The sequence below is a fragment of the Bison bison genome, unplaced genomic scaffold (assembly GCF_000754665.1).
Source record: "Bison bison bison isolate TAMUID 2011002044 unplaced genomic scaffold, Bison_UMD1.0 scf7180017864048, whole genome shotgun sequence".
Classification (NCBI taxonomy): domain Eukaryota; kingdom Metazoa; phylum Chordata; class Mammalia; order Artiodactyla; family Bovidae; genus Bison; species Bison bison.
Genome location: NW_011494620.1, coordinates 7,339,516 through 7,364,983, shown reverse-complemented (window position 1 = coordinate 7,364,983; position 25,468 = coordinate 7,339,516). Strand labels below are relative to the sequence as shown.

At 35.6% G+C, this 25,468-nt stretch overlaps 1 protein-coding gene across 7 annotated transcripts in view; it reads left to right on the top strand.

Moving 5' to 3' along the window:
• Positions 1 to 24,758, top strand: part of FNDC3A (fibronectin type III domain containing 3A) — a 113,623-nt gene extending 88,865 nt beyond the window's left edge. For all 7 annotated transcript variants that reach the window (XM_010835717.1, XM_010835714.1, XM_010835711.1 and 4 more), the window contains 16 exons: positions 95 to 148; positions 2,421 to 2,545; positions 2,918 to 3,092; positions 4,669 to 4,755; positions 7,297 to 7,435; positions 7,955 to 8,023; positions 8,810 to 8,928; positions 10,298 to 10,403; positions 10,491 to 10,666; positions 12,000 to 12,113; positions 12,812 to 12,961; positions 13,057 to 13,340; positions 13,442 to 13,654; positions 15,942 to 16,108; positions 17,295 to 17,422; positions 22,247 to 24,758. In XM_010835717.1, the coding sequence (XP_010834019.1) occupies positions 95 to 148; positions 2,421 to 2,545; positions 2,918 to 3,092; positions 4,669 to 4,755; positions 7,297 to 7,435; positions 7,955 to 8,023; positions 8,810 to 8,928; positions 10,298 to 10,403; positions 10,491 to 10,666; positions 12,000 to 12,113; positions 12,812 to 12,961; positions 13,057 to 13,340; positions 13,442 to 13,654; positions 15,942 to 16,108; positions 17,295 to 17,422; positions 22,247 to 22,561 (2,421 nt within the window). In that variant the 3' untranslated portion in view covers positions 22,562 to 24,758. The remainder of the gene's footprint in view (positions 1 to 94; positions 149 to 2,420; positions 2,546 to 2,917; positions 3,093 to 4,668; positions 4,756 to 7,296; positions 7,436 to 7,954; positions 8,024 to 8,809; positions 8,929 to 10,297; positions 10,404 to 10,490; positions 10,667 to 11,999; positions 12,114 to 12,811; positions 12,962 to 13,056; positions 13,341 to 13,441; positions 13,655 to 15,941; positions 16,109 to 17,294; positions 17,423 to 22,246) is intronic.
• The last annotated feature ends 710 nt before the right edge of the window (positions 24,759 to 25,468 follow it).

Below are 25,468 nucleotides of genomic sequence, written 5' to 3'. Positions count from 1 at the left end.
AGCACAATAGATGCCTTAGATTAGATCATCACCAATACCTTTTATAAACGTACTAACTTGTACTCATTTGGGGTTTTTTTGTTGTTTGTTTTAGGCACCTAGTGACAATGGCTCTAAAATCCAAAGTTTTATTTTAGAATGGGATGAGGTAAGTACATTTGAACTTTTAAAATTAGCCTAAAATGTATGTATACCTTCAGGCAGAAATACCTTTCTGTTTAATAATTTTTTCCTCATTTCATGTGGTGCTTGAGTCAGTTGATGGTGTGCTTAGAAAATGTTACTGACCGGACCTCCTGTTGTTTTAGTTTTTTCCAACTAAACCAACCGCAAAGCAATCACTTGGTTAATTAACTTGATGGAATATTTTCTTTCACATCAGCCTTAAAGGCAAGCATGTTTGTTTACTGTCACTGCTTTAACAAATTACCACAAACTGGGTGCCTCAGAACAACACTTTTATTCTTATAATTCTGGAAATCAGAAATCCAAACTGGCTTTCACTGGGCCAGAATCAGGGTGGCACCTGAGCCGTGCTTACTCCAGGGACTCTAGAGGAGAACCCATTGCCTTGCCTTTTCCAGCTCCTGGAGGCGTCCTCAGTACTTGGTTCATGGCCACATCAGATTGCCTTTTCTCCCCCTACTGCCCTTATCACATGACCATCTTCTGGTCCTTCTCTGCCTTCTTCTAGAAAAGATACTTGTAATTCCATTGAGGATGCACCCAGATGACCCAGCATAATCTCTCCAGTCTCAGGAGCCTGACCTTCACCACATTTATACATCCTCTGCTGCCATCTGAGGTCATATTCATGGGTCCCAGGGGTCAGGATCTGGGTATCTTTGGGGGCCTACCACAGCAAGCATCCTGGGCTTTGCTATTTAGTACTTTGTTTTACTGTCATTTGTCATGCTCTCTTTTGCCCTGCTGCTTCACTGCAGCAAAGAGGAGGGGCCAGAGGGAGTAGAAGACATTCCAGCCATATATTAAAACAGTAATGAGGCGCAACCCAAGGAAGTTTTATTCCAGAAGTTCTAAGTGAATACAGAATTAGGCAATCTATTGCAGTATCAGAGTACTTGAGAAGAAAAACCATATCATCTTGATAAATTATGACAAGTATTTGATAAAATTTATTACCAGTTTCATTTAAAACTCAAATTAGGAATAAAAGGGTAATCCCTTATTTGATAGTTTTGTATTAAGTGAAGTACTATCAGTAAACAATAAAAGCATTTCCAGCCAAACAAAAATAAGTCAAAGTTACCAGTTTTTCCTACCTTTATTTGACATTACTCAGGAAATTATAGCTAAACAGTATCAAAAAAAGGAGGTAGAGCTATGGTGGCTGGCCTGGGGGACAAAATTATCATTGTTTAGAGATGATATGAGTTTCTATTTAGATAACTCAATAGAATAAACTATAAACATTATTAAAACTAACATGAGAGTTAAAGCAACCAAATTCAGACTAAAGATTTTCTCTGACAGAGGTCACTGTAACCACCCTTCACGTGTGTGTGTGTGTGTGTGTGTGTGTGTGTGTGTGTAAGTCACTTCAGACTTTTTGTGACCCTATGGACTGTAGCCCACCCGCAGGGGTCCTCTGAGGAGACTGTCCAGGTAAGAATACTGGAGAGGGTTGCCACGCCCTTCTCCAGGGGACCTTCCCGACCCAGGGATTGAACTCAGGTCTCTTATGTCTCCTTCATTGGCAGGCGGGTTCTTCACCACTAGCACCACCTGGGAAGCCCTATCCTTTCACTCTACCACACAATAAAGAGAAATGGGTAGAAAATGAGAAATTTGTCGATTTTATATAACACTTAAATTTCTGAAACTCTTCACTTGTCCTGAACTGCAAGCTTTTCTCTCTCCCATCTTAATACATATAATGGAGTTTTTCTATCTATTTATATTTTTTCAGTGTTAAATCTAATCAGTAGTAGCATCAGCGTTTACTTTAGGGACGTTTAGCAGCTATCCAGGTGGTTTGAAGATGCACAGGAGGGACCTTTTTTAAAACTGTTTGCATAAAACTTTTCATAGGTTAAGGAGAGCAGCCAGATACTCACATTGAAGATCAACCAATTTCTGCCACTACCCCATAGAGTTGTGGGGTCCATACTCAGAAAGAGTTTCTTTTATTAAAAGCCAGAGGTTTAGCATCAGCTCTAAAATCGTATGTTTAGTTCAAGAAGCTATACAGAGATGCCTACTCTTTGGTTTTCTAATTTGCATTAATGAACAATGAGTATCGTATAAAGGATGTGTTATCTCAACCTTCTCTTGAGATTCATGACATGTATGTAACAAAGATGACTTTAAATGTATACTAGCTAATATGTTACTGTCAGGAATTAATGTGGATTTCTTTTTACATTAATGTACAGTGATGTATAAAAACTTTCTTTTAGGGAAAAGGAAATGGAGAATTTTGTCAGTGTTATATGGGCTTACAGAAGCAATTTAAAATTACTAAACTGTCACCAGCAATGGGTTGTAAATTTAGACTGTCAGCCAAAAATGACTATGGTACAAGGTAAGATACATTTTAATATAGGTATTTTAGACTGTTCATTTGTATAAATTATTTACAGTCCAAATTAACCACTAAAAATTCTGCCTTAGTGTATTATCACTTTGTTGATACGGTTAAGATGTGTTACTAACCTAGCAAAAGCTATAAGAGAAAATTAATTATGTAAATGGCAGTTTTAAAAGAATAATTCATCGTTAGGTATCTGACCTAGTTACCATAAAGATATTATCACATCAAAGATACATTATTGGATTATAATTCATTATCAAATTTATCATTTTCACCAAAAATGTCATTTATCAAAACTGTGTTCTTTGGCTTTAGAAAATTAACTTTTCTTCATTCCTTCTTAAAAACCATTTGTTTCAACAGCGGTTTTAGTGAAGAAGTCTTATATTACACCTCAGGCTGTGCCCCATCTATGCCAGCAAGTCCTGTATTAACTAAAGCTGGGGTTACTTGGTTATCCTTACAATGGAGTAAACCCTCAGGAACGCCATCAGATGAAGGAATTTCTTACATTTTAGAGATGGAGGAAGAAACTTCAGTAAGTATATGTATTTTAAATGGGATATTTAGAACATTTTAGTGTGACATTAATCCTGATACAGTAAATACTGCCACAATAGCTAGCTCCTTCCCCGGACCCTTTGAAACCTTGGTTGGTTACTGTTTGGAAAGGACTGGAAGTGAGGAACAGCTCAGTCTTTTGCTTTCTCAACATGTTGGAGGGGGGTTTGTTTTTTATGTGTGTATGTATATATGCATTTTGTGCCTGGGAACAACACAGACCCCATGTAAGTATATATGTTTTAGGGAGAATAAAGAGAGGGCAAGATCATCACAGCCTTAGACCAAGCAACTGTAAAAGATAAGAAAAGAGCGTGTCTGCATTCTCCAACTGTGTGCAAACGCTGCCTCCCCGAGTGCCACAGAGACTTTGAAGAGCCTCACATGATACTACCCAGTTACAGTGTCTCATCTCCTGTGAGACAGCACTGAGCTGAACAAGTGTTAGACTGTCCTCTGTTAGTTACCTATAGCTCCATAGCTTTTCAGAGTTACTTTGAAAAGGTCCATCCTAGATATATACCCAGAAGAATTGAAAGTATGTTTGTACAAAACTCTGTACCCCAGTGTTCATAGCAGCATTAATCATAATAACCAAAAAGTGGGAATAACTGAAATATCCGTCAACTAATGTTAATAATTGGATAAACAAAATGTACTATATCCATGTAGTAGAATATCATTCAGCCATATAAAGGGATAGAGTACTGACATATGCCACACATGAATGAGCCTTAAAAACGTCATGCTAAATAAAAGAGCACAGTCACAAAAGACCCACACATCATGTGATTCCATTTATATAGGTATTGGCAAATTCGTAGAGACAGAAAGTATATTAGTGTATAAGAAAAGAGAGGAAGTGACTGCTAACCAGAAAGTCAAAGTACTTTATTTAGGCTTTATTCTGGAACTAGGAATTAAATGATGGTTTTACAAGCTTATGAATATACTGTAAACCATTGTTTTTTATACTTTAAAATGGGAATTTCATGGTTTGTGAATTATATCAGTTTTTTGTTTTTTTTTTTTTAACTTTTAAAAATAACATTGTGAAAGAAGTGAAGCATTGTCCCTAGGGCTAGAAATAATAATGCCAAATCTAAATAACATCTCAACCTGCCAGCCCAACCAATCACTCATCTTTCACCGAAACACAAGTGTGTGTTCAGGGAGAGTTAAATATGTTAAATAGTTACAGTTTTGTTTAATTCTTGCAACGTCCATCTGGGAAATTCACCTTAGTTTTAGGGATAAGCTTACCGATGGTGATGTTACCACTGCCTCTGATTTTCCCTCAACACAAAGATCTTCCCTTGGTTACTGTATTTACTGAGGATAAGTGCTGGTCTTCATCCTCCTACAAATGGTCGGCAGCATTTCTTGATCTGTCTTCTCAAGATAGAAACACCAAGGAGAAGATTACAGTCAACCAGGCATTACTCACATTGCACACAGCAGAAGATGAAGAGGGCCTGAATCTTTTCACATATTGCTTATTCCCCATATTTCTGCTGTTAGCCATCTAATGAAGACTTTTTTTCCCTTTCCAGGGATATGGTTTTAAGCCTAAATATGATGGGGAAGACCTTGCTTACACAGTGAAAAATCTCCGACGCAGTACAAAGTATAAATTTAAGGTAAGCTTTGAAAGCCCTTGAAAGGTTTATTGTTCTTACTGTTCTGTTTTAAAACCAAGTACATGCCTCATTCTCATAATTTTAAATCTTAAAATATATTGGCCTTTTCTAGTGAGCTTTATTGTTTTACTCTCTTACTATATAATAATGCTTCTCAAACTTTATGTATTTAAATTCAAAGCAGTCTTAATGTTTAACAAGACTCTGTAAAATGTGAACAAAACATCTTTTAAAATGTGGGTGTCACTGAACATAGTCAGAATATGCTTTTTTGGCAGGTATATCAGAAAAAAGTAATGCTGTTCTGCTCTTTGAAGTGGTGGTCCACTTACTAGTAGCTACTTAAGGTGATATCTACCATGTTTCTTTGCTCTAAAGTTGTTATTTCTCCCTTTGTAATAAGTATTTTGTAAATACTGTATAGATATCTTGTTCCTCATCAAAGCCTCACCCACTAGTTTTAACATCCATTGATTATTCTTGCCCTGAATCATTCAGTAACTATAATTAATGGTTGCCAAGTGGTGGTTTTTAAAATTTCTTCTACATTGATTAGTTGGCATTATACTAAAAGGAAAAGTTTTCTCATTTATATTAGTATGAACTCATGGATTCCTGTTTACTGAGTGGGTTATATTTTGTTACTGTACTTATCAGTTATGAGGTTCAAATTGTCTTAGATTTTGGGAGCCCTTGTCAAGCTGACTTCTGATTTTTTTGACATGTCCCCACCCCATCATTCTTTGAGCCCCTCCTTTCTGGCACATACTACATTCTCATCATTTACTTTCTCTTCTTCAAATTTGACATTGACCATTTCTCAGAGCACCTGGGTCCTTTAAGCAGACAGTGGCGTTTAGAAGTCAGGATCTGGGTAGTAAGTATACTTAATGCTATAGGATTTTTGCCACTCCTAGGCCTCCTCTCAGTGGACAAAGCCAAGAACTAGATGTACATGTGTATGTTTTGTGTGTGTGTGTGTGTAGACACACATAGACCCTTTACATGCAGGAACACATATTTCTACATATATATCTGTTTTTAAAAATCATGAGTTTGCACCCTGTACCTCCATTTGATCTAGTGCCACGGATTAATTTTGATTTTCTCACTTTCCTTATTTCTAACTCCCATCATCATCAGTGAGAAACTCTTCCCTATTTATGTTCACGGTATTTTACTTACTGGATGAAACCCCTCTTGCCCTCATAGCCTTCCCGAAAGTCGTATCCAGAGCACTTGAGTTTGTGCAGGGTGAATGCTGCTGCCTCTGCCCAACCTTCGTCCATCCCCCAGCACACGTGCTTGTCTCACTATCCCATCTGATGGCCTTCAGACTTAATTATTTTAGGAAAGTAGAGATACTCTATATGTCATTCTTGCTCATTGGAGGCCTGAAGACTCTACATATCATTCTTGCTCACTTGAAGCAATAGCAAGCTTTGAAAATTCTCCTGTGAGAATCTTTAGGATTCTTCTGAAATCCTGAATCTTTCCAAGCATCCATTCTAGGATATAGTCCATCTTTGACTTGGTCAGTGATACACATTGCTATTGCTTGGCAGACAGGGCCTTGAATTAGCTAATATACAATTTAATATAAGCCAGCCTTCATTTTCGTACAGGGGTTTTCCCAAAAAGGTAACAGGATGCTTACTAGTTGACAAATTCAACATTTGAATTTTCCTACCATTGTTTGTTTAAACACATTATTCCAAATAAATGATAGAAGCCACTGTAAAGTGTTTTCACTATTAAAAAGAAAAGTTTTATTACTCCTTGAGAACCTAAGAAAGAAAATTTTAGTGATATCAGGAAATTTGTTTATGTAGTGCATAATTATATCTGTTATGTTTTATTTGGGGCTTCCCTGGTGGCTCAGACAGTAAGCAGTATGCCTGCAATACTTATTTTGTATACTAGCTTCATTTTCAAAACTTCTGATAGCACTGGGTCATTTTAATTTTCAAATACAGTTTTTATGTTGACACAATTTACAAAGTATCTAAGGAAGATGTACATTTATTCCAGTTTCCTCTTACGATGTTGGATTGCATTTTTGCTTCAGTTAACAATTATAAAACCTCACCACATGGGCTTCTCCATAGGGAAGCTACATACATCATCGTTTCTGCTACACACTTTGTTAGAAGCAAGTTATTAAGGACAATTCAAAAGGAGGAGGAGTTAACCTTTATCTTTTAAAGAGAGGAAATTCAGAGAATCTGACATTTTTTTAAATCCCTGAAGACTGTTAAAAAAATAAGTTAAATCAAGCCTCGCCAAGTATCATCAGATTATATAGCTTGTTCCAGTGATGACTCTTGTTTAGTGTCAAAATGTTAGACTCACTTGTATTTTCAGGACTGACCGAAAGGGGATTATACCTGAATTCTCTTCATATGTGCTGAGTTCCTTTTGCAGACAAGCAGTTCTCACATAAATCATTTGATTCACCCTTTTTGTCTCCCATCACTTTGTTCATTAAGCCAGTATCATTAAGTATCAGACATTAATTATGTCTTTGTGTTCTCATCATAGGTTATTGCTTATAACTCAGAAGGTAAAAGTAGTCCAAGTGAAGTCGTAGAGTTTACGACCTGTCCTGATAAACCCGGAGTCCCTGTAAAGCCTTCAGTTAAAGGAAAGATACATTCACATAGTTTTAAAATAACTTGGGGTAAGATATTATGCATATTTGTATGTCATTACTTTTATATTTGATTTAAATGATTTGAATATTTAGATCATTTTAAAGATACTTGAGTAGATTTGTTAGCTCAGTGAGAAATGTAAGACTCACTGTTTGATGATCTGCTTTATGGAGAGCATTGTACTGATACATACTAAGTTCAGGTTTGATGGAGGAAGAACTTGGGGTCACCTGTAGAACTCTGAACAGGGGCCGCCTGTGTGAGATGAAAGAGTATTGAATTCATAGCTAAAGTTTTCATGGCTCATTCTGGTTTTCATGAGAAATTAAAATCACTTACTCATTTAAAACAAAAATTTATTGGGAATCTGCTTCTGTAAAAACAGGAGTAAATAAGGTGCTGGTATTAATTTTTAAAAAGTCATTACAGGTGATTCTTCTTTCTTTTAGAGCAATCCTGAGTTTGGTGTTCCGTTTATTATGAGTTTATGTCATTTTTTGAATTGTATATACTCTGCCTAATGCCACTTTTGCTTCTTTGGATAGACCCACCAAAAGACAATGGAGGGGCAGCCATCAATAAATATGTAGTGGAAATGGCAGAAGGTTCTAACGGTAAGAATAACTATTAAAACTTTAGTCTTCATGGTTCTAAATTTTACGTGATGTCTTTTCTTTCCTCTTGATTTTTTTCCTTTGTTTGTAGCAGATAAGATTTTGCCTGTTATGACCTACTCTAAGTTGTAATCTCCAGATATACAGTGACTCAAATGTAAGACTGCTGTATACTTACATTATTACATTTTCTTATTTTTTCCTCATTGGTTTGCATTGCTCAATTCTAGTATACCTAAAGTCTTCGGAAGGTTAGCTCACTCAGATTTATACCCAGATGTATCAGAAAAATCTTCTAAAATTTAACTTATAATAGTTTTAGTAATAAGTTCTCTGTCTAGTGATCTTTATTCTTGAATCACACATTTTTATCTTTATATCAAATGGCCTATTTCCTTGCAAAAAATTAAGATGTCTTTTAATTAAGACTAAACTTCCTATGGTATTGGTTCTTTCTATTCTTTGTGTGTTATAATGTTATTACTGGGCCAGTAAGCACATTTAAAATGTTTAATTAAAAGCAAATTATCGATCTAAGTCAGAGTCTGTACAGAGTTACAGAGAGATTTCACTTCAACAAAGCCATGCAAATTTGTCTAGGAAGCTATACACATAAAGAAAATTATATCATTTCCAGGAAACTCAAAAAACAGGCTTAAATCATTTCTGACAAATTACATAAACGCTTACTTAGTGAAGTGAAGCTAGGATACCTGCCATGTCCTTGATACCAAAATGTTAAACATTACCTTGTCGCTGATGGAGCATAATTCTTCCATCTTACAGGAAGCAAATGGGATATGATATACAGTGGCGCTACTAGGGAACATCTTTGTGATCGACTGAATCCAGGCTGTTTCTATCGTTTTCGAGTTTACTGCATCAGTGATGGAGGACAGAGTGCGGTAATACTTAGTGTAGATCTCTTTTCTCAAGTTTGGTCAAATGAGATGAAATCATCAGATGCCACCTCAAATATTGAAGTACATCCATAAAATGTATAACCCAGATGGTTAAATTTTTAGTGACCAGACTGGACTAATGTAGTATTTAGCCTGTAGTGAATATCTGTTGTCTGGTTGCTGTTTAGCTTTGGAAAAAATAGGTATACAAAAACATTACAGAAAATTTTATAAAGATAAATTTTAGGATGATGCTCAATTAACCCTACCTAACAGAAATAGAAACAAAATCATTATTTAAACACAAATTCTAAATATATACTTATTTCAGAAAAGTTTGGCAATTATTTTATTTCTTACTAGAGACAGAAATGGACTTAAATGTGCCATTGATTATATATGAGACATTTGTAATGTTCTGGAAAAGTATAATGTTTTTTAATAGGAGTGATTTTTAATGAATCCAACCAATAATGTATCTTAGAGCATTCATAATTGTTATTTTTTTCAAATGAGATTTAATGCAATGAAAGTAATTTTTTTTAATGAATTAGGAGCATTTTGTTGAAAATAGGAGTACAGTGAAGTTGAGTTGCAAGTCCTGTGCAACAGGCTTTGGATCCAATTGCTTCATTTTCTTTAATATGAAATCTTAAGTGTGAACCTTACTGTTTATAAAATGTTAAGTATAAACCTTAATACTGTGCAGATAATGAATATAGCACTGAGTTTGTGTCAGTGCTTTTAAGAGAATGTCTTTTAAAATAAAACTAAAAGTTTTTTTTAGTAGCATAGAAATGAAAAGTAATACCAAATACCTGGAAAGATGCTAAATACTTGAGAACACTTATCTGATTTTTAAATTATTTTTAGGATGAAAGAAAAGAATTTTTTGTTAATATTAAATTAGCATTTAGGTTGAAAAATACAGTCAAGTGGTCAAAATAGTCTAAACCTCCTAAAAATACAGCAAATAGCATTTATAGAATGTTAGAACATTCTTTAGAAGAGATTTGTAGATCCATTTGGACACCAAAAATAATGTCCATTAGGTTATGAGGAAAGTTTTTTTTTTTTTAATTATGAAAAGAAGAAAAGAGTTCTTTGTTGGGTTTTTTTTTTTTTTTTTTTCTGGTAACTTTATATCCAGTTGGCACGTAATACTTGTCCTTATTTTACTTGCCTATATAAAATTTGTGTTTTAATGATTTAATTAGATTTGATTTTATTCAGAACTTTATTCCTTTTCTTTTGATACTCAGATGCAAATTATTGGTGCAGTCTTTGTGTTTGTCTTATTTTCCTTTAACAAAAGCAGTCTGATTATTTGGCTTGGGGCATTTTTGTTTTGTTTTTGCTTTTGTTTTGGCAGGTATCTGAATCTTTACTTGTGCAGACTCCAGCTGTGCCTCCTGGCCCATGCCTCCCTCCCAGATTACAGGGTAGACCCAAAGCAAAAGAAATACAGTTACGATGGGGTAATTTTCATTTTGGTAATAAATTATAATTAAGTTGGTACTAAATATATTCCTCTTGTTTAACTGTGTGAATCTTTCCACCTTTAGGACCCCCTCAGGTCAATGGTGGATCACCCATTTCTTGCTATGGGGTGGAAATGTCTCCTGTAGAAAGAGATGAACCCAGAGAAGTTTACCAAGGTCCTGAAGTAGAATGTACAGTGAGCAACCTTCTTCCTGGAAAGACTTACAGCTTCAGACTACGTGCAGCTAACAAAATGGGGGTAGGAAAACTGAGCTGACTGAATTATAAATCCCAGTGGTATTTCATATAACATGTCATTGTGCCCATTATTTGACCATTTTGCTTTCAACATGTGACTCCAAATTTTATAATTTTTAATAAGCCTCTGTTGATAAATGAGAATTCAGTATATACCATAGCTTAACAGTTACAGAATAGCAGTACTTTAAAACTCCAATTACTAATATGTGACACTTTGACCTTGAGCTGAGCCTTTCAGGCAGTACTAATGGAGTTTACTTAGTAAGAAGAGGAGAAACATGATCATAAGATGAAATAAGTAAGTGTTTTGAGGCTGGTTGTACGCAGTGTTTATTTCCAGTTGACAACTACTCGTGATTCATTTTTTTTACCAAAGGGAAAAAACTTAACATTCTAAGCATTTCTGGTTTTGTGTATTTTTTTGTTTTTGTTTTTAATTATCTCTGTACCTGTGTAACTCCATAAAATGGACAGAATAGGTGATATCTCCATTTTACAGCTGAGGAACCTGGGGCTCAGGAAAGCTAAACTCCTTGCCCCAGCACTCACACACACTAAAAAGTGGGAGACATCAGTCACTCTGTCCAACTCTGGAGCCAAAACCCTTTCCGCTCAACTGGGACATCTCTCATCTCTCTGAATTAAAAGTTCTCTGAGGACCAACCAGTCACTTCTGACTTTGAGTTAGCACTGTGTTTCTTAAAACTACAATATAATTAAAATTTCATGAAATTAAACTGACAAGTCTTTCCCCATTACTTCAGACTTTAGTAAACTCTGATGATCTTGGCAGCCCCTCAAGGCTGTAGGACACGGGGTAGCATCTTTAATACTAGTGTCTTTAATCTGTGTTTTCAGGTTTGTGATAACTTGTCAGAATCATCTCAAGTAAATATTTGCTCCCTATATTTTCACACAATGCATTTTTACACCCTATTAAAGCTGTTACTTAAGTTTAAGTTATAATTTATGCCTGCAATCTCTCGTGCTTTTAATTGGTATTCATTTCTTCACTCTTGACATGATTTCTTCTTTTTATTCGACCTAATTCCTAAATTCCCCTCCGTTCTTACAAAAAACCAATTGATGAAAGAATAAGGGGCAAGAGAAGAAACTATAGTAAAGGAAACTTTAAAATACCTCACATATTTACTTCCATGATCATTAATTAAATCTTTACTTTCTGTGATTTCTTTTAGGAGAATTTTATTATGACTAATTAGTCTTAAAGGAAAGGGATGATGATTTTAATTATCTGTGAATATTTATGGAGAGCTGTGCAATTGGTAGGTGAAAAATGAAAACACTGATACTAATATTTGTTTTTCTAGTTTGGGCCATTTTCAGAAAAACATGATATTACTACAGCCCCTGGACCACCAGATCAGTGTAAGCCCCCTCAAGTGACATGCAGATCTGCAACTTGTGCACAAGTGAATTGGGAGGTATTGTCATTTCCTTCACTTATATTTGCTTTAAATGATTAAAAAAGAGAATGAAGATACTATTCATTTCATCTCCATAGATTATACAAAGAGTAAAGTCCTAGTTAAATCCACTTGGTAAAAAGTAAAGTCTTTTCTCTCTTTGAAGTATTTAAATAAGGTATATGTTTACAAGTGTTTAAATTCTTGTTCATGGTGGTGCCCCGTCTCAGTACTGAGATATTTACCCATGGTGCACTTAATGTTCAGAACAGACATTCATAGGAATTAGTGTATACTATTTCTCTCATGTTTATTATCTCCAGTATACTTACTGCATATAGTAGTAATCAATAATGATAATTACATTTTCTGTTTCCTTTAAATTTAACAAAATATCCTTGTATGATTTAACATTTATATTACTTAATAGAATTATTTAAAGTGTATTTACCTTAAGATACTCTTTAAAGTGATTGAATCATATTTCTGTGTCTGATTGAAAACAGTTATATTTTTTGACAGATCTTTAATTCAGGTGGCCTTAATGAATAAAAATGTAATATTAAACAGTTTATGTTCTGTTAAACATTTTTTTAGAAATCCAAAAACAGTTCACTTTTTTATGTGCTTGGGTAAATAACATTTTTGCCCCCAAACTATGTAATCACTATCAGAACTTAAGACAAAAGACTTTATCCCCTTTTCTTAACTTTAAGGTCCCTTTGAGTAATGGAACTGATGTCACTGAATATCGATTGGAATGGGGAGGAGTTGAAGGAAGTATGCAGATATGTTACTGCGGACCCGGTCTCAGTTACGAATTAAAAGGACTTTCACCAGCAACCACCTATTATTGCAGAGTCCAGGTAAAGGTGGTCAGGGTTTTGTCACTCTAGAGTTTTGTGTTTTGTGAGCATTTGCATAATTATGTCTTTAACTTTGGGGCTCTATTAATTTGTAGGCTCTGAGCATTGTGGGTGCAGGCCCTTTTAGTGAAGTAGTAGCCTGTATGACTCCACCATCAGTTCCTGCTATTGTGACTTGTCTTCAAGAAATAAGTGATGATGATATAGAAAATCCCAATTATTCACCATCTACATGCCTTGCAATAAGCTGGGAAAAGCCTTGTGATCATGGTTCAGAAATCCTTGCCTACAGCATAGACTTTGGAGATAAACAGCCCTTGACAGTGGGAAAGGTTACAAACTACATTCTAGACAATCTGCAGCCAGATACAACATACAGGTACACAGTAAAAACTATCTTAATTTTTGCCTAGACCAGAGAGACACTTTAAATAGAATAATCATAAACTAAACCTTTTTTTTTTTTAACATGGCACTTAGAATACGAATTCAAGCCTTGAATAGCCTTGGAGCTGGTCCTTTCAGCCACATGATAAAATTAAAAACAAAACCCTTCCCTCCTGACCCACCTCGTCTGGAATGCGTTGCCTTCAGCCACCAAAACCTTAAACTGAAGTGGGGAGAAGGAACCCCAAAGACATTGTCGACAGATTCGGTTCAGTACCACCTTCAGATGGAGGATAAGAATGGAAGGTGGGTGTTTCTAATTGCTTCTTTATATTGTTTCTTAGGTCTCAAGTATATAAATTTTTTTTAACACTAGAAATAAATTGTTTTCAAAAACAATTCTCATAAATAATTTTTAAGTATGCCATTTTTGAAACATCAGAAGACATAGTGAAGAAAGAAAATAGGGGATCTGTTCTTTGGCTCTCTAACCCATTCACTGTCTTCAGGCTAGTGAAAGGAGCGATCTTTACTGCAAAATAAGTTCGTCAATGCTGATTTCCAGCAAGAGGTAGTTTTTACAGTAAACAGTTGATTGGCATAAGATTTTTGAAATCCTTGAGGGTTATGTCTCACCCTCCACACACTCACGGCGTGAACACCATGTGAATGCAGGAGTTCACTTCCTCACCATCAGATCTTAGACCCTCTGATAAATAGTCCAGTCCCCTGGCTACTCAGGTTCTTCTCTGTTCTGTCCTTTGCCATCTCATTAAATGCTTGCTGTTTTATTCCACTAAATCATGCATTTGAATTATAGTGTTACTCAAAGTAATTAGTGTAAATTATTCAAAATCCAATCCAGGGCAGTATATTGGTATTAAATCCAAAATAAACAATGCCATATATTCCTCAGTTGATACTTTAATCTTTTAAGAATTCTGTTTTGTTTTTGTTTTTTATGTTTCACTCAATTTGTTAGAAATAAATTTGTATGTCTGATAGATTCAGAGTACTAATGACAATTTTTCCCTAGGTTATTTTGTTTTTTTGCATTGGGTTTGTATGTCAGCCAAATATTCAATAATGGAATACTCAGGGTACTTGTATATCAGTACTCCCTATCAGAAATAATTATACATTTAAAATAGCGTACAGAATTAAACATCCTGTATCAATCATAAGAGCATTACACAGAGCAAATAGTATTGATCATTTATTTCCTGAAATCTGTGCCTCTCTGAATGTTAGCCTTTGCTCCTGGCAGAATTTGTGTACTCTTTGTAACCTTATATCTGGAAGGAAGATTTTTGCCTTGCTGCACGTTTTTGGTATAGCCATTTATCTTTAATATATGTTGTTATTGTTAGGTGAATTAATTAATTCATATTTAGGGTTGTGCAAGATTTACTAGAAACAGATTTAATTGGTATTTGGTTGAAAAATAATAGAACAAAGATTCTATGAAGTATAGATGATATTAGTCTATATTGTAGATATTATTGTAGATATTATTCTATATTGTAGAACTTTAAGCATGATTAATGTTTAGCTGGCATCTAGAGAACTGTTGCAGGGTGTGGGGTATGGCTTTATGGTCTTCGTGGAAAATAAAGAAATTAAAGTGTTTTATGATATTGTAAATTTACCACATAGGTTTCATAAATCAATTTAATATCTTTCTTTAGTTACTTTCCTTTGATTTTTCACAGCTCTTCACATTTGTGTGGGATTGTGTCAGAATGCTACCTCATCTGTGCCCTGACCACAGGTTTTTTATTGTGGTTCAGCTTTTTACAACAGTGGCTTTGCCACTGGTTTTTTAATCCTCTCAGTTTAAAAAAAAAAAAAATGGAGATTCAAAAGGCAAGGCTTATCCAATTCTTGGAAACAGTGTTACTAACGATCATTAAGTATTCCTTCATTTTAAACTAACTACAATTTTCAGACTATTAGAACTACGTAAGTTCTAATGTAGAACTCATTCCTCAATTTCCAAAAATTTTTAAAACAGCCAATTAAAATTTTGGAGAACATTCAACATATGTATGTCATATATGACACTAAGCTTTGCATTGAACAGTTCAAGTGGATAATTTATGGGAAATTATATACAATATTATCTCATACTGTTAGGTAAATATTAAGAAAACCTCACTAAATCAATTAAAATTATGCCTAGGAAAGGGAATTACCTTTTTTATGTGACAAACTGTATGCCTGTAACTCTAGTTAGAAATAATTGATAATGAAAATTGTGATGTTCTGAGTATCTTTTAAGATGTATACATTAAAAAACAGCAGTCAGAAGCAAAGCGATACCAGAAGCCTAAAAAGAAACAGTTACTGTGATTGGATATGAAATTTTGCAATAAATTTTCAGGAAACTATGGCAAATTGGGAAATTAACTAATTCTGTGATTTCCATCTGATGAAAAATAAGGATTTATTGAGTGGCAAAACACTGTGGCGTTAAATTCTAGGGGTAACTTACTGCTGCTAAATAGTGTCCGGACTGTTCTTCTTTAGTGGTTTTTAAACATTTTTCATAAGGTAGTCAAGGTTTATTTTTCATAAGTCATTTCCATTTTAGGTTTGTATCCTTATACAGAGGTCCATGTCATACATACAAAGTACAAAGACTTAACGAGTCGACGTCCTATAAATTCTGTATTCAAGCTTGTAATGAAGCAGGGGAAGGTCCTCTTTCCCAAGAATATATTTTCACTACTCCAAAATCTGTCCCAGCTGCCCTGAAAGGTAAGTTCTCCATCCTCAAGTTACTTTCTTTTAATAGTAAATTAATTTTAAATGCTCTTTCATAATGTACTTTTTGTACAATTAAAATTTATCATCTAGTATGTGTCTAAATTTAAATTATAAAAAGGAAATGAGCTAGACAAGCCTACTTACTGGGAGCTTCACTTAATAATAAAAGCTATTTTATCTGGCATAGTAATAATGAGTGCTGTTTTTGTCACTCGTCTTTTAAATAAACATAAGTACTAAATTGAATAGATAGGCTGGTTTTCTAATAGGGCCATTTACCATTTTCACTATTATTATTTTTAAAAAATCACAATTCTTGTTGTTTTGAGTCATTGCTATTTCATTCATTTGAATTTCAGGGGGAGAGGTCATCTGTTTTAGTAAAACCTAATACTCAGTTAATTTGAATTTTTAAGTCAAATTTACATACACATTCACACATTTGTGCATGTATTATATATTTAAGATTAATTTCAGCAGAGTTCTTATTTTAAAATGACCCTGACAAGTATTGTACTTTGTGCATTTAGCCAAGAAAAAACTAAAATTCCTTTCCCTCTGAGGACAAATCACAAACACTTCTAGTACAGTGTCCTGGATCATATACTTGAAAGCACCATCTGTTAACTGGACCCATAATAGCAAGATTGTTCTTGAATACGCCTTCTAATAATGTTGATGGATTTCACAAAGTTATTTTTCCGTTCCTTCATCTGGTTTAGTTGTCTCTTAACCTTAAGAAGATTGCTGGTTTTAACACCACCTACCCTACTACTGAGTGAGGTAGTCATATGTGTGGTCAAGAATTTGGGGGTGTTTTTCAACTCATTCTCTTAGGAAATTTCTTAAATTATAAAATTTCATGTTCTAGTTATGCTCTTTGAAGTACCATGAAAGATGTTGTAGAACTACCTCTAGCTTTTTAGCTCAGTGAAAACAGTACTTCTCTTGACAGATCTTTTAATCAGTCTGCATTGTAATGCTTATAGATTGCGTGGCCTGGAGGATAGTAAGAGTTAGCCATTGACCATTTCTCGGCAAATTTCAAACATTCACTGATGCTTACTTCAAGTTTATAACTAGGTTTTAAAGTCTGTTGATTTTGACTAAAACAAATGTCTGTGTGACGTGCCAAGTGAAAAGTCAAGCAGATTTTATTTATATTTCTTCTCTACAGCCCCCAAAATAGAGAAAGTAAATGATCACATTTGTGATATTACATGGGAGTGTTTACAGCCAATGAAAGGTGATCCAGTTATTTACAGTCTCCAGGTTATGGTGGGAAAAGATTCAGAGTTCAAACAGGTATGTGTCAAAATATAATTCTATAGATACATGTTTTTACCGTTTTTCACTTTAACGTGTTTTCAGTACAAGATTTGACTAACCTTTATCTTCCTAATTCAAAGACATTTGTTCAGTGCTTACTGTGTTCCAAAGATTAGTAACTACACAGTATATCAGGATGCAAAATCTTTTAGGTATGAGCTGAACTTAAACAGAGTATTCATTCATTTGATAGGCTTTATTGAACTCTGTGCCAGGCACTCAGGACATGCACGGAACAGAAAGTCCTTGCCTTCATGCAGCTTACATTCTAGCAGAAAAAAAGAGATACTAAAAGCAGATAAACACATCACTGTATCAGTGTTAGATAGTGATGAGCACAATGGAGAAAAAAAAACGGGATAAAAGGAGTAGGGAGAACTAGGGTAAGGGACAGCTAGTGCTGTTTCATACAGGACAGCAGGTAACATTTGAACAGAGACTCAAAGGAAGTGAATATGGGGAGAAGAGTGTTCCAAAAAGCAGGAACAGTAGGTGCAAAGGCCCTGAGGTAGGAGCATGCTTGTTACATTTAATGGACAAGAAGACAGTCACTGTGGCTGGGGCAGTGTGACCAAAGGGAGGAATAATAGATGAGGTCAGGGAGTTAATCAGAGAGGGTCTGTGAGTGGCATGGAGGTCATGCAGGGTGTTACAGGCCACGCTTCTGCATTTACTCCACGTGAAATGAGAAGCCAGTGGAGGGTTGTGACCAGAATAGTTACACGATCAGACACAAAGTCAGTGTGACTAGAGTAGGATGAGGACAGATGCAGAGACACCACTGAGGAGGCTTGGACAGTGTTGGTAATAGTCATAGTTAGAGTGCAGAGTTGCCGTATGGAAGCCTAGAGGAACTATCCCCTTCCCAGCCAAGAAATTTCAAAGACGGATTCCTGGTAGAGAGTGAATAGCCGATGAAGTGAGGAGCTGTCAGTGTTCATTATAACTTATAAAAGAAGTCTTTATGCAGCTCAAAGGCCTTATTTCTTTTAGGCATTTCATCTGCTTCTCCCTTTTTGCTGTCAAACTTCGTGATTTTTGAGGGCTTTTAAACTGGGTTGTTTTCAATTTAGTATCTTACCTTGTATTTTCTTTTCCCAGGAGAAAAACCAGTCATTCATCTATTTTATTTCATTCTTGTGCTGTTATAATTATTAATAATAGATTACTTCTCAATATAGGTATAATTTTTTCCTTTCAAGTTTTGCTAAATATGGAAGCATAATTTCTTAACCAAAATTACAGAAGGCCCCAAAGGGTCAGATTAAATTTGGAATGTGGTTGTTTTCTTTATTAAGTCATCTGCAAATTGACATGATAATTGGATTTGAATATAATTTACAGATAAGCAGGTTTCCTTCCAAGGAAGAAATCAAATTAATACTAAAGAAAATGTAATTGCACTACATGTTTAAAGGAAATAGGGATCCCATATTGAGTAGTATGTGAACACATCACTACATGAAACAGCAGTGCTAATTCTAATTTAAAAGCTAAATTATCCCCATCAACACTCTTTAGATTGTAAGCATACTGTAAAACTGATTTCCTTAGAACTTCATCATATATATGCATGTACATATGCTCATCTAAATCTTTTAAATGTTTATATAATTTTATAATTTACTGACAAATACCAAAAGTTTGAAGGTCATTTTTTAAGAGTTTGATCTCATTCATGGAATTTAATACTTTACTTAAAATTTACTTGATTTTCAACACATATGTATTAAATACTACATATGAAGAAATTGAGAGGCTACATTATTAATATTACTGTTCTTATTTTCCATTTATTACACATTAGCAAGCAAGCAGAAATACTATAATTGACATTTTGTGTAAGCAAACAAATAAAAGGTCATAATAAAGATAAAACATAACTTTATAAAAAGGAATGATTTCCCCGCCCCCCACCCCAGGACTTTAGAATGTTTTCCAAAAGGATTATCACTGAAGGGACTCTTGAGGGGGCTGGTTACCTCTCAAGTGTGAGTTGAATAAGGCTCAAGAATGGAGTGTGGAGTGGAGGAGGCCAGGTCTTGGTGGGTCTTTATTCTACAGCAGTAGGAACTGTTGATGTTTTTAAGAAGGGGATTATTTTTTTAAAAGTTGGTGGTTGACTTTCTAGGCGAGCCTATAAAAACCTATTTAACCTGTAATGTTGCTGGTTTGAGGGGTCTGAAAGCAAATTAGTGTGGCAGCAACTAGTACTTCTGACCCTAGACCGCACTTAGAGTTGTTTATCGTCTTCCTTTTCTGCCCTGTTTGGTCAGTCATTGGCTTTGACCAGACTTCCCACTCGGTAGCACCTCACCAAGGCTTGGCCTAGTTCTCTAAAATTACACTCTTGCCCTGACTCTTGCCTTCCTCCCTCACATACATTGTAACTCTCATCTCCACAGTATAACTGACCTTATGGGCATTAGGAGAAAAACTTTTTGCTTGGGAAAATTCATATCAAAAGTCAAGTGTCTGCTGGCTCTTTGATCCTCCCAGCAGTGTATACATTTTTTAAAGCAAGTGCTTTTTAACCAAAGCAGCATTTCAAGTGGCATAACAGGGTGAAGTAAAAATATTGGGGGACAGTAGAACCACCTTCAAAGTAGATAATTCCCATTTGGGAGTCTATACCTGAGACAGTTCTTGTGTCCAAGCTCATTAATGTTACAAGTACCAGGAAAATTAATTCAAATTGGCGTATAAAGTATAAATCCTCTTACAGAGAACCCTGTAGGTAGACAGGTTGATCCAGGAGCTTAATGCCGTCATCAGGGACATAGTTTCTCTCAGTGGTCATTGCCTGCCACGGGGAACTCTTGCTTATTCACATTCAGCGAAGTCTTGTATCTGCAGTTACCTATAGGATGTCTCCCTGTTTAGACATCTTCCCAACATCTAAAACAAAACGATCTTATCATCTTCCTTCCCAGTCTCTTCTCTCCAGCTTCGTCCTAATTTATCACTATCATAAACTCTTCGGTATCCGTAAACACTTCCCTGATAGCTGGTACAGAATCCGCCCGCAATGCAGGAGACCCTGGTTCAATTCCTGGGTCGGGAAGATCCCCTGGACAAGGGAATGGCTGCCCACTCCAGTACTCTTGCCTGGAGAATTCTATGGGCAGAGGAGCCTGGCAGGTTACAGTCCATGGGGTCGCAGAGTCAGACACAACTGAGCAACTAACACTTTCACTTGAAAGCTTGTGCTTTTATCACCAAGAGCCCCTGTCATGCCCAGTTCCCTCAATCCCTCACTCAGCCTTATGATCAGGATTCCTTAAACACTGTTTAAATACACACAGTAAAGTGGCCCTAAGTTTCCAGTTAGTGTCTTAACATGGTCCTCTTCCCGGTGTCAAATCGCCTCACCTGTCACCCCCATGCCATTTGTTGAGGCTTTTTCCCAAATCATTTTACTGTGATCATTTGGAGACAAATGGAAAGTAAAGAAAACTTCAAAGGCAAAAATGAGTATCATTCACTGTACCTATAGGACAAATACATATTTTTTAACTTTTACTAAATTGACCCACTGTATGTATATTGTTTCACACTGCTTTCTAATACAGTGTTCTGATTTACTTAACTTCATCCTTTTACCATCACTGAGACATAAATCATTTCTATGTTCCCACTCCCTGAAATGCTCATCTGCATCTTCAGGACTAAGGCATATTCAGCATTTTTTAAAGATTCATTTTTCAATAAAAATTCATTTATATATCTTTTTAGTGTCTACCAATATACATTTGATATATACATAGTCAGTACTATTATAGTGGCCTTTTATTAATAAGTACCTATTATATGCTAGAGGCACAAAATTGAGGGAAAGATCGTACCTTGCTCCTTTGGGAGCAAACCAGTATGTAAAAATTTAGATTTATAACACAGATACAAACAAGGCAGCTAAAATTGCTTGACCTTACTTGTAACCCACCAACTAGCTGGGGAATCTCAACTGGGAAAGCACTGAGTCTTGGTCTTTTCATTTAGCGAATGAGTGAAGGGATTCAGTAATGGAAATGAGAGCTTCCATATACTGAGCACTCGCTATATGCTGGGCACTATGCTGTAACATGTTAGTTGACCTCATTCTCGTAATTACAGGGTGACTGCTGTCACACCATCACGGCGTGTGCAGGGTAGAGCAGAGCTCGGAGCCCAGTCCCTGCAGCCCCTGGCACTCTGCCTTGAAAATCTGTGGAATTCCATTCTTCTTATTGCCCTTCTGGGGGATTGAGCAGAGGATTTGGGTTTTAAGATCTAATTCTTTGGTTCTAAGTGGTCTCTCACTTTAAAGAAAATGATTTGCCACAGACACCTGTAGGGAGCTCTCCTTTTTCATTTATTGTTTCATTCATCACATCTGATGGAAACATTACAGAAAATCAGTTTTACAAAGATACCATGGGAGAGGAAGATCAGACACTTCTCTTTTCATGGAATGGTTTCACACAAGTTTGACTTCTTACATCTGGTGAAACCAGAGAAATGCTGTGGACTGACTGTGCTTATTCTGTAGCTACTCTGGGGGCACAGCTTCCCTCTCAGCTGGTCTGTAAGCTCTGCGAGGGCAGACAGCACACCCTGACTCTTCAGATTTCCCCTGCCATTATACAGCAAACAGCTGAGTTCTTTAATATGTAGGTATTTTAAAATCTCGTTTAAAAGAGCCAGGCAGTGGCTCTCACAAGCTTCCATGTCAAAAATAACTCTAAACCTAGCCAGTTTTAACACAGATTTTCTACCCAGCCTTCACATACAGTTCTTCTTTTCCTCATGCCTTGCTATCAGATTTACAGAGGTCCTGACTCTGCATTCCGGTATTCAAGCCTTCAGCTGAACTGTGAATATCGTTTCCGCGTGTGTGCCATTCGCCAGTGCCAAGACCCCGCGGGGCATCAGGACCTCGTTGGTCCCTACAGCACGACAGTGCTCTTCATCTCTCAGAGGACTGAACCACCAGCCAGCGCCAGCAGAGACACTGTGGAAAGCACGAGCCCCGGGCGGGCGCTCAGTGACGAGCAGTGCGCAGCCGTCATTCTTGTGCTCTTCGCGTTCTTTTCCATTTTGATTGCCTTTATCATTCAGTACTTTGTAATCAAGTGAAAATATAACTTTATTTTTAATATTACCTTTTATTTTGTCATGTACTAAAATTATTTCTGTATTGCTTTTACAAAAACAGTGGCATTAAGCACTGGCATTGAGACTCTAGTACATCATTTTGGCCATTTTTAATGCTTTATATTGCTAGGTAGAGGCTGGCACCTTATTAGAATGCAAGCCACAGAAATAGCAATTTTTGGCTTTTTGTTTGGTTGGGGCTCTTTTTTTTTTTTCTTTCTTTCTTGTTTTCTTTTTTTTTTTGACATGCCTTCTTGTGAAACAAAATTTCTGAGAGGCAACAATACAATATATAATTGATATTTTGACCAGTCGGCATGAGTGTAACAGTGACATCCTGATCTGTTTGTTCTAAAGATTATTACCTAATGAAAAATTCAGAATGGTTAAAATTCACACTAACATGCTATATAAAAATGTTAAAGTATGATGATGCTGTGAAAGCAATCTAGTGCTATATTTCTACCTCCTCATTTGTCTTAATTTGGTAAGTGGGATTATGATGAATAACTGGAGGGGCTTAGCAGACAAAAACTGGATGAAAGAATATGCATGGAAAAAAGCTTCTTGTTTGATAAATGTGGAGTTCTTCATTACAAGTATATATTCATGAATTCACAGATAAGTCACTTGAAGAAAGCACAGACAGTTTACTTGGCCTAAAAATATTTTAACGTTTACTCAGAAACACATCTTCAGGTCTTGAAAACATGGAAAAGAACAGAGGGCTTTTAGATAGTTAACTTTTTAAAAGTAATTCATAATCAATCCTGAATTTCAGACTTATTTTTGAGCCTTTGAACTATACGTGTGTGTATAAGGACATGCACGTACATATGGCTTTATATATACCAAGTGTAGAAATATATATATATAATATATACACACACACACATACACTCTCACTCCATCTATCTGGTAGAGGCTAATTTTGAAGAACTCCCGTAAGTTTTGCTGCTTCTCCCATAACTACTGCCATCACCATCAGAATTCATAATCAAACCTAACCTTTTTGTTTGGGGCACCAAATCTGAAGACAAAATTAATTTGCACCAGTAAACTTCAAGCTGCTTTCTTTCTTGAAAAACTAATGTTTAATGTAATGTCTGTTTGGATACTGTTCCAGTTGTTGATTGCATGTGGTTAATGTTGCATTAGAGCACTTTGCAGTTACATAATTCATTAATGTTTTGTGAGCTTGCATTTGTGAGTTATTGGATGATCAGATTGAATCTTGTCAAGTATCACATTGTACATCTTGCATAGATGTCCATGACTGCCAGTAATAATACAGTTTGTAATGAAACTATCTAAAATTCTTGTTTTATCACATCTGTTATCTGTAAAACACTTGTAACTAGCCTTTTTAATTTATTATTTGAATTTTAGGATAGTGAATCACTAATTTTTAGTTGCTGAGGTTAGCATTTTAGTGATTACTAAGCACTTCTGTCAGTCTTTGAAAAAAAGGACGTATGTCTTGTGCTTTGAAGATCTCTGAAGAATTTCTTCTATTAGAATGGGCATGTATTGTAATTGTTTTATGTCAAATGATCTGTGCTGTAGAAAAAAAACATTAACTTTTGTTCAAAAAAGAAATGGATAAACTTGGCCTTCCCAAGTGGTAAGAATGATCTGTCACTATAAAATACTGTATGTTTACATTTTATTTAAATTTAATCTCTTATATGTAGGCTGATAACATCCCCCGAAACAGTGATTGTTTTCTAGAAACTTCTTAAAAGTGCCACATGTGGCAGTACAAATGAGTTTGAGTGTAATAGCCCAGAGATTTCTATATAGTTGAATGTCTAAAATGGTAAAATGTGCCACTGTGGCAGTTACAGTGGCTTATGTTTTTCATAGTATCTCAAATGAACTCCTATTTTTGATAGTAAATGTCATTTAATAGTGTACTTGCCATTTGAGCCTCACTGTAAAATGAGTGCAGAGGAGAAACAATTTTTAATGTAATCTTGATTTTACCTCATATACTGTACATTCCAAAAACTCTAAACTTTTTAAAGATTATAGATACACTACCAAACATATCACCTTAAAATTGTGTAAGGATGAACTTCATACAGATGAAAAAATATAATCTCATAAAAAACATAAACTATGTAGCAAAAATATCTTTAAAATCCATGGAAAATAAAAGTTGTATCATTCTTTTTTTGAGATATGTTTATTGTATTCATAAACATTATTTGCTGCCTCTTTTGGAGAATGAAATGTTAAGGTCTCCCTTCTTGCAATTGGCTTACAACAGTTTTCCCAAAATAATTAAATCTTCAACAGGAGAGGATCCGTATTCAAGAAGGTCAAGTTTTATCCTAGTGAGCTGATTTTGTGCAATTCATTATATATCTATATATAAAGAAAACAAGATATCTAATGAATAAAGATGGGTCTGAGGTAAACTTCCCATTGGAAAGAAAATCGGACCTCTCCTCACCTATGCTGCATTCTTTGCCTTCCTTCCCACCTGCAGGGGCCCAGAACTAGGTCTGCTGCCACCAGAAGGTTCAGCATTCCCTCCTACTTAATACCATAAAGTTCTCACAGGTACCAGGACATTCAACATCCCTTCTCATTTATCTCAAAATTTCCATCCCACAGACCTCATCCAGGGATACATGGCTTTTTAAAATCCAAGAGGATCTATAATTGCTGCAATGGTAGGCAGCATGAGAAAGTTTAAAATGTTAGGCTGGGGAAGAGGAGAAACGACGTAGGGGCATTGCTGCATGGAAGCCACTGAGTTGGAATCCACCCTTGAGAAGAATAGGATGCTGGATTCACGGTTCCACGGCACCTCGCTTTTTTTTTTCCCCCTATAGATTGGAAATAGGAATGTTGCATGTTGTGCTTAAGCATTTTGTGGGT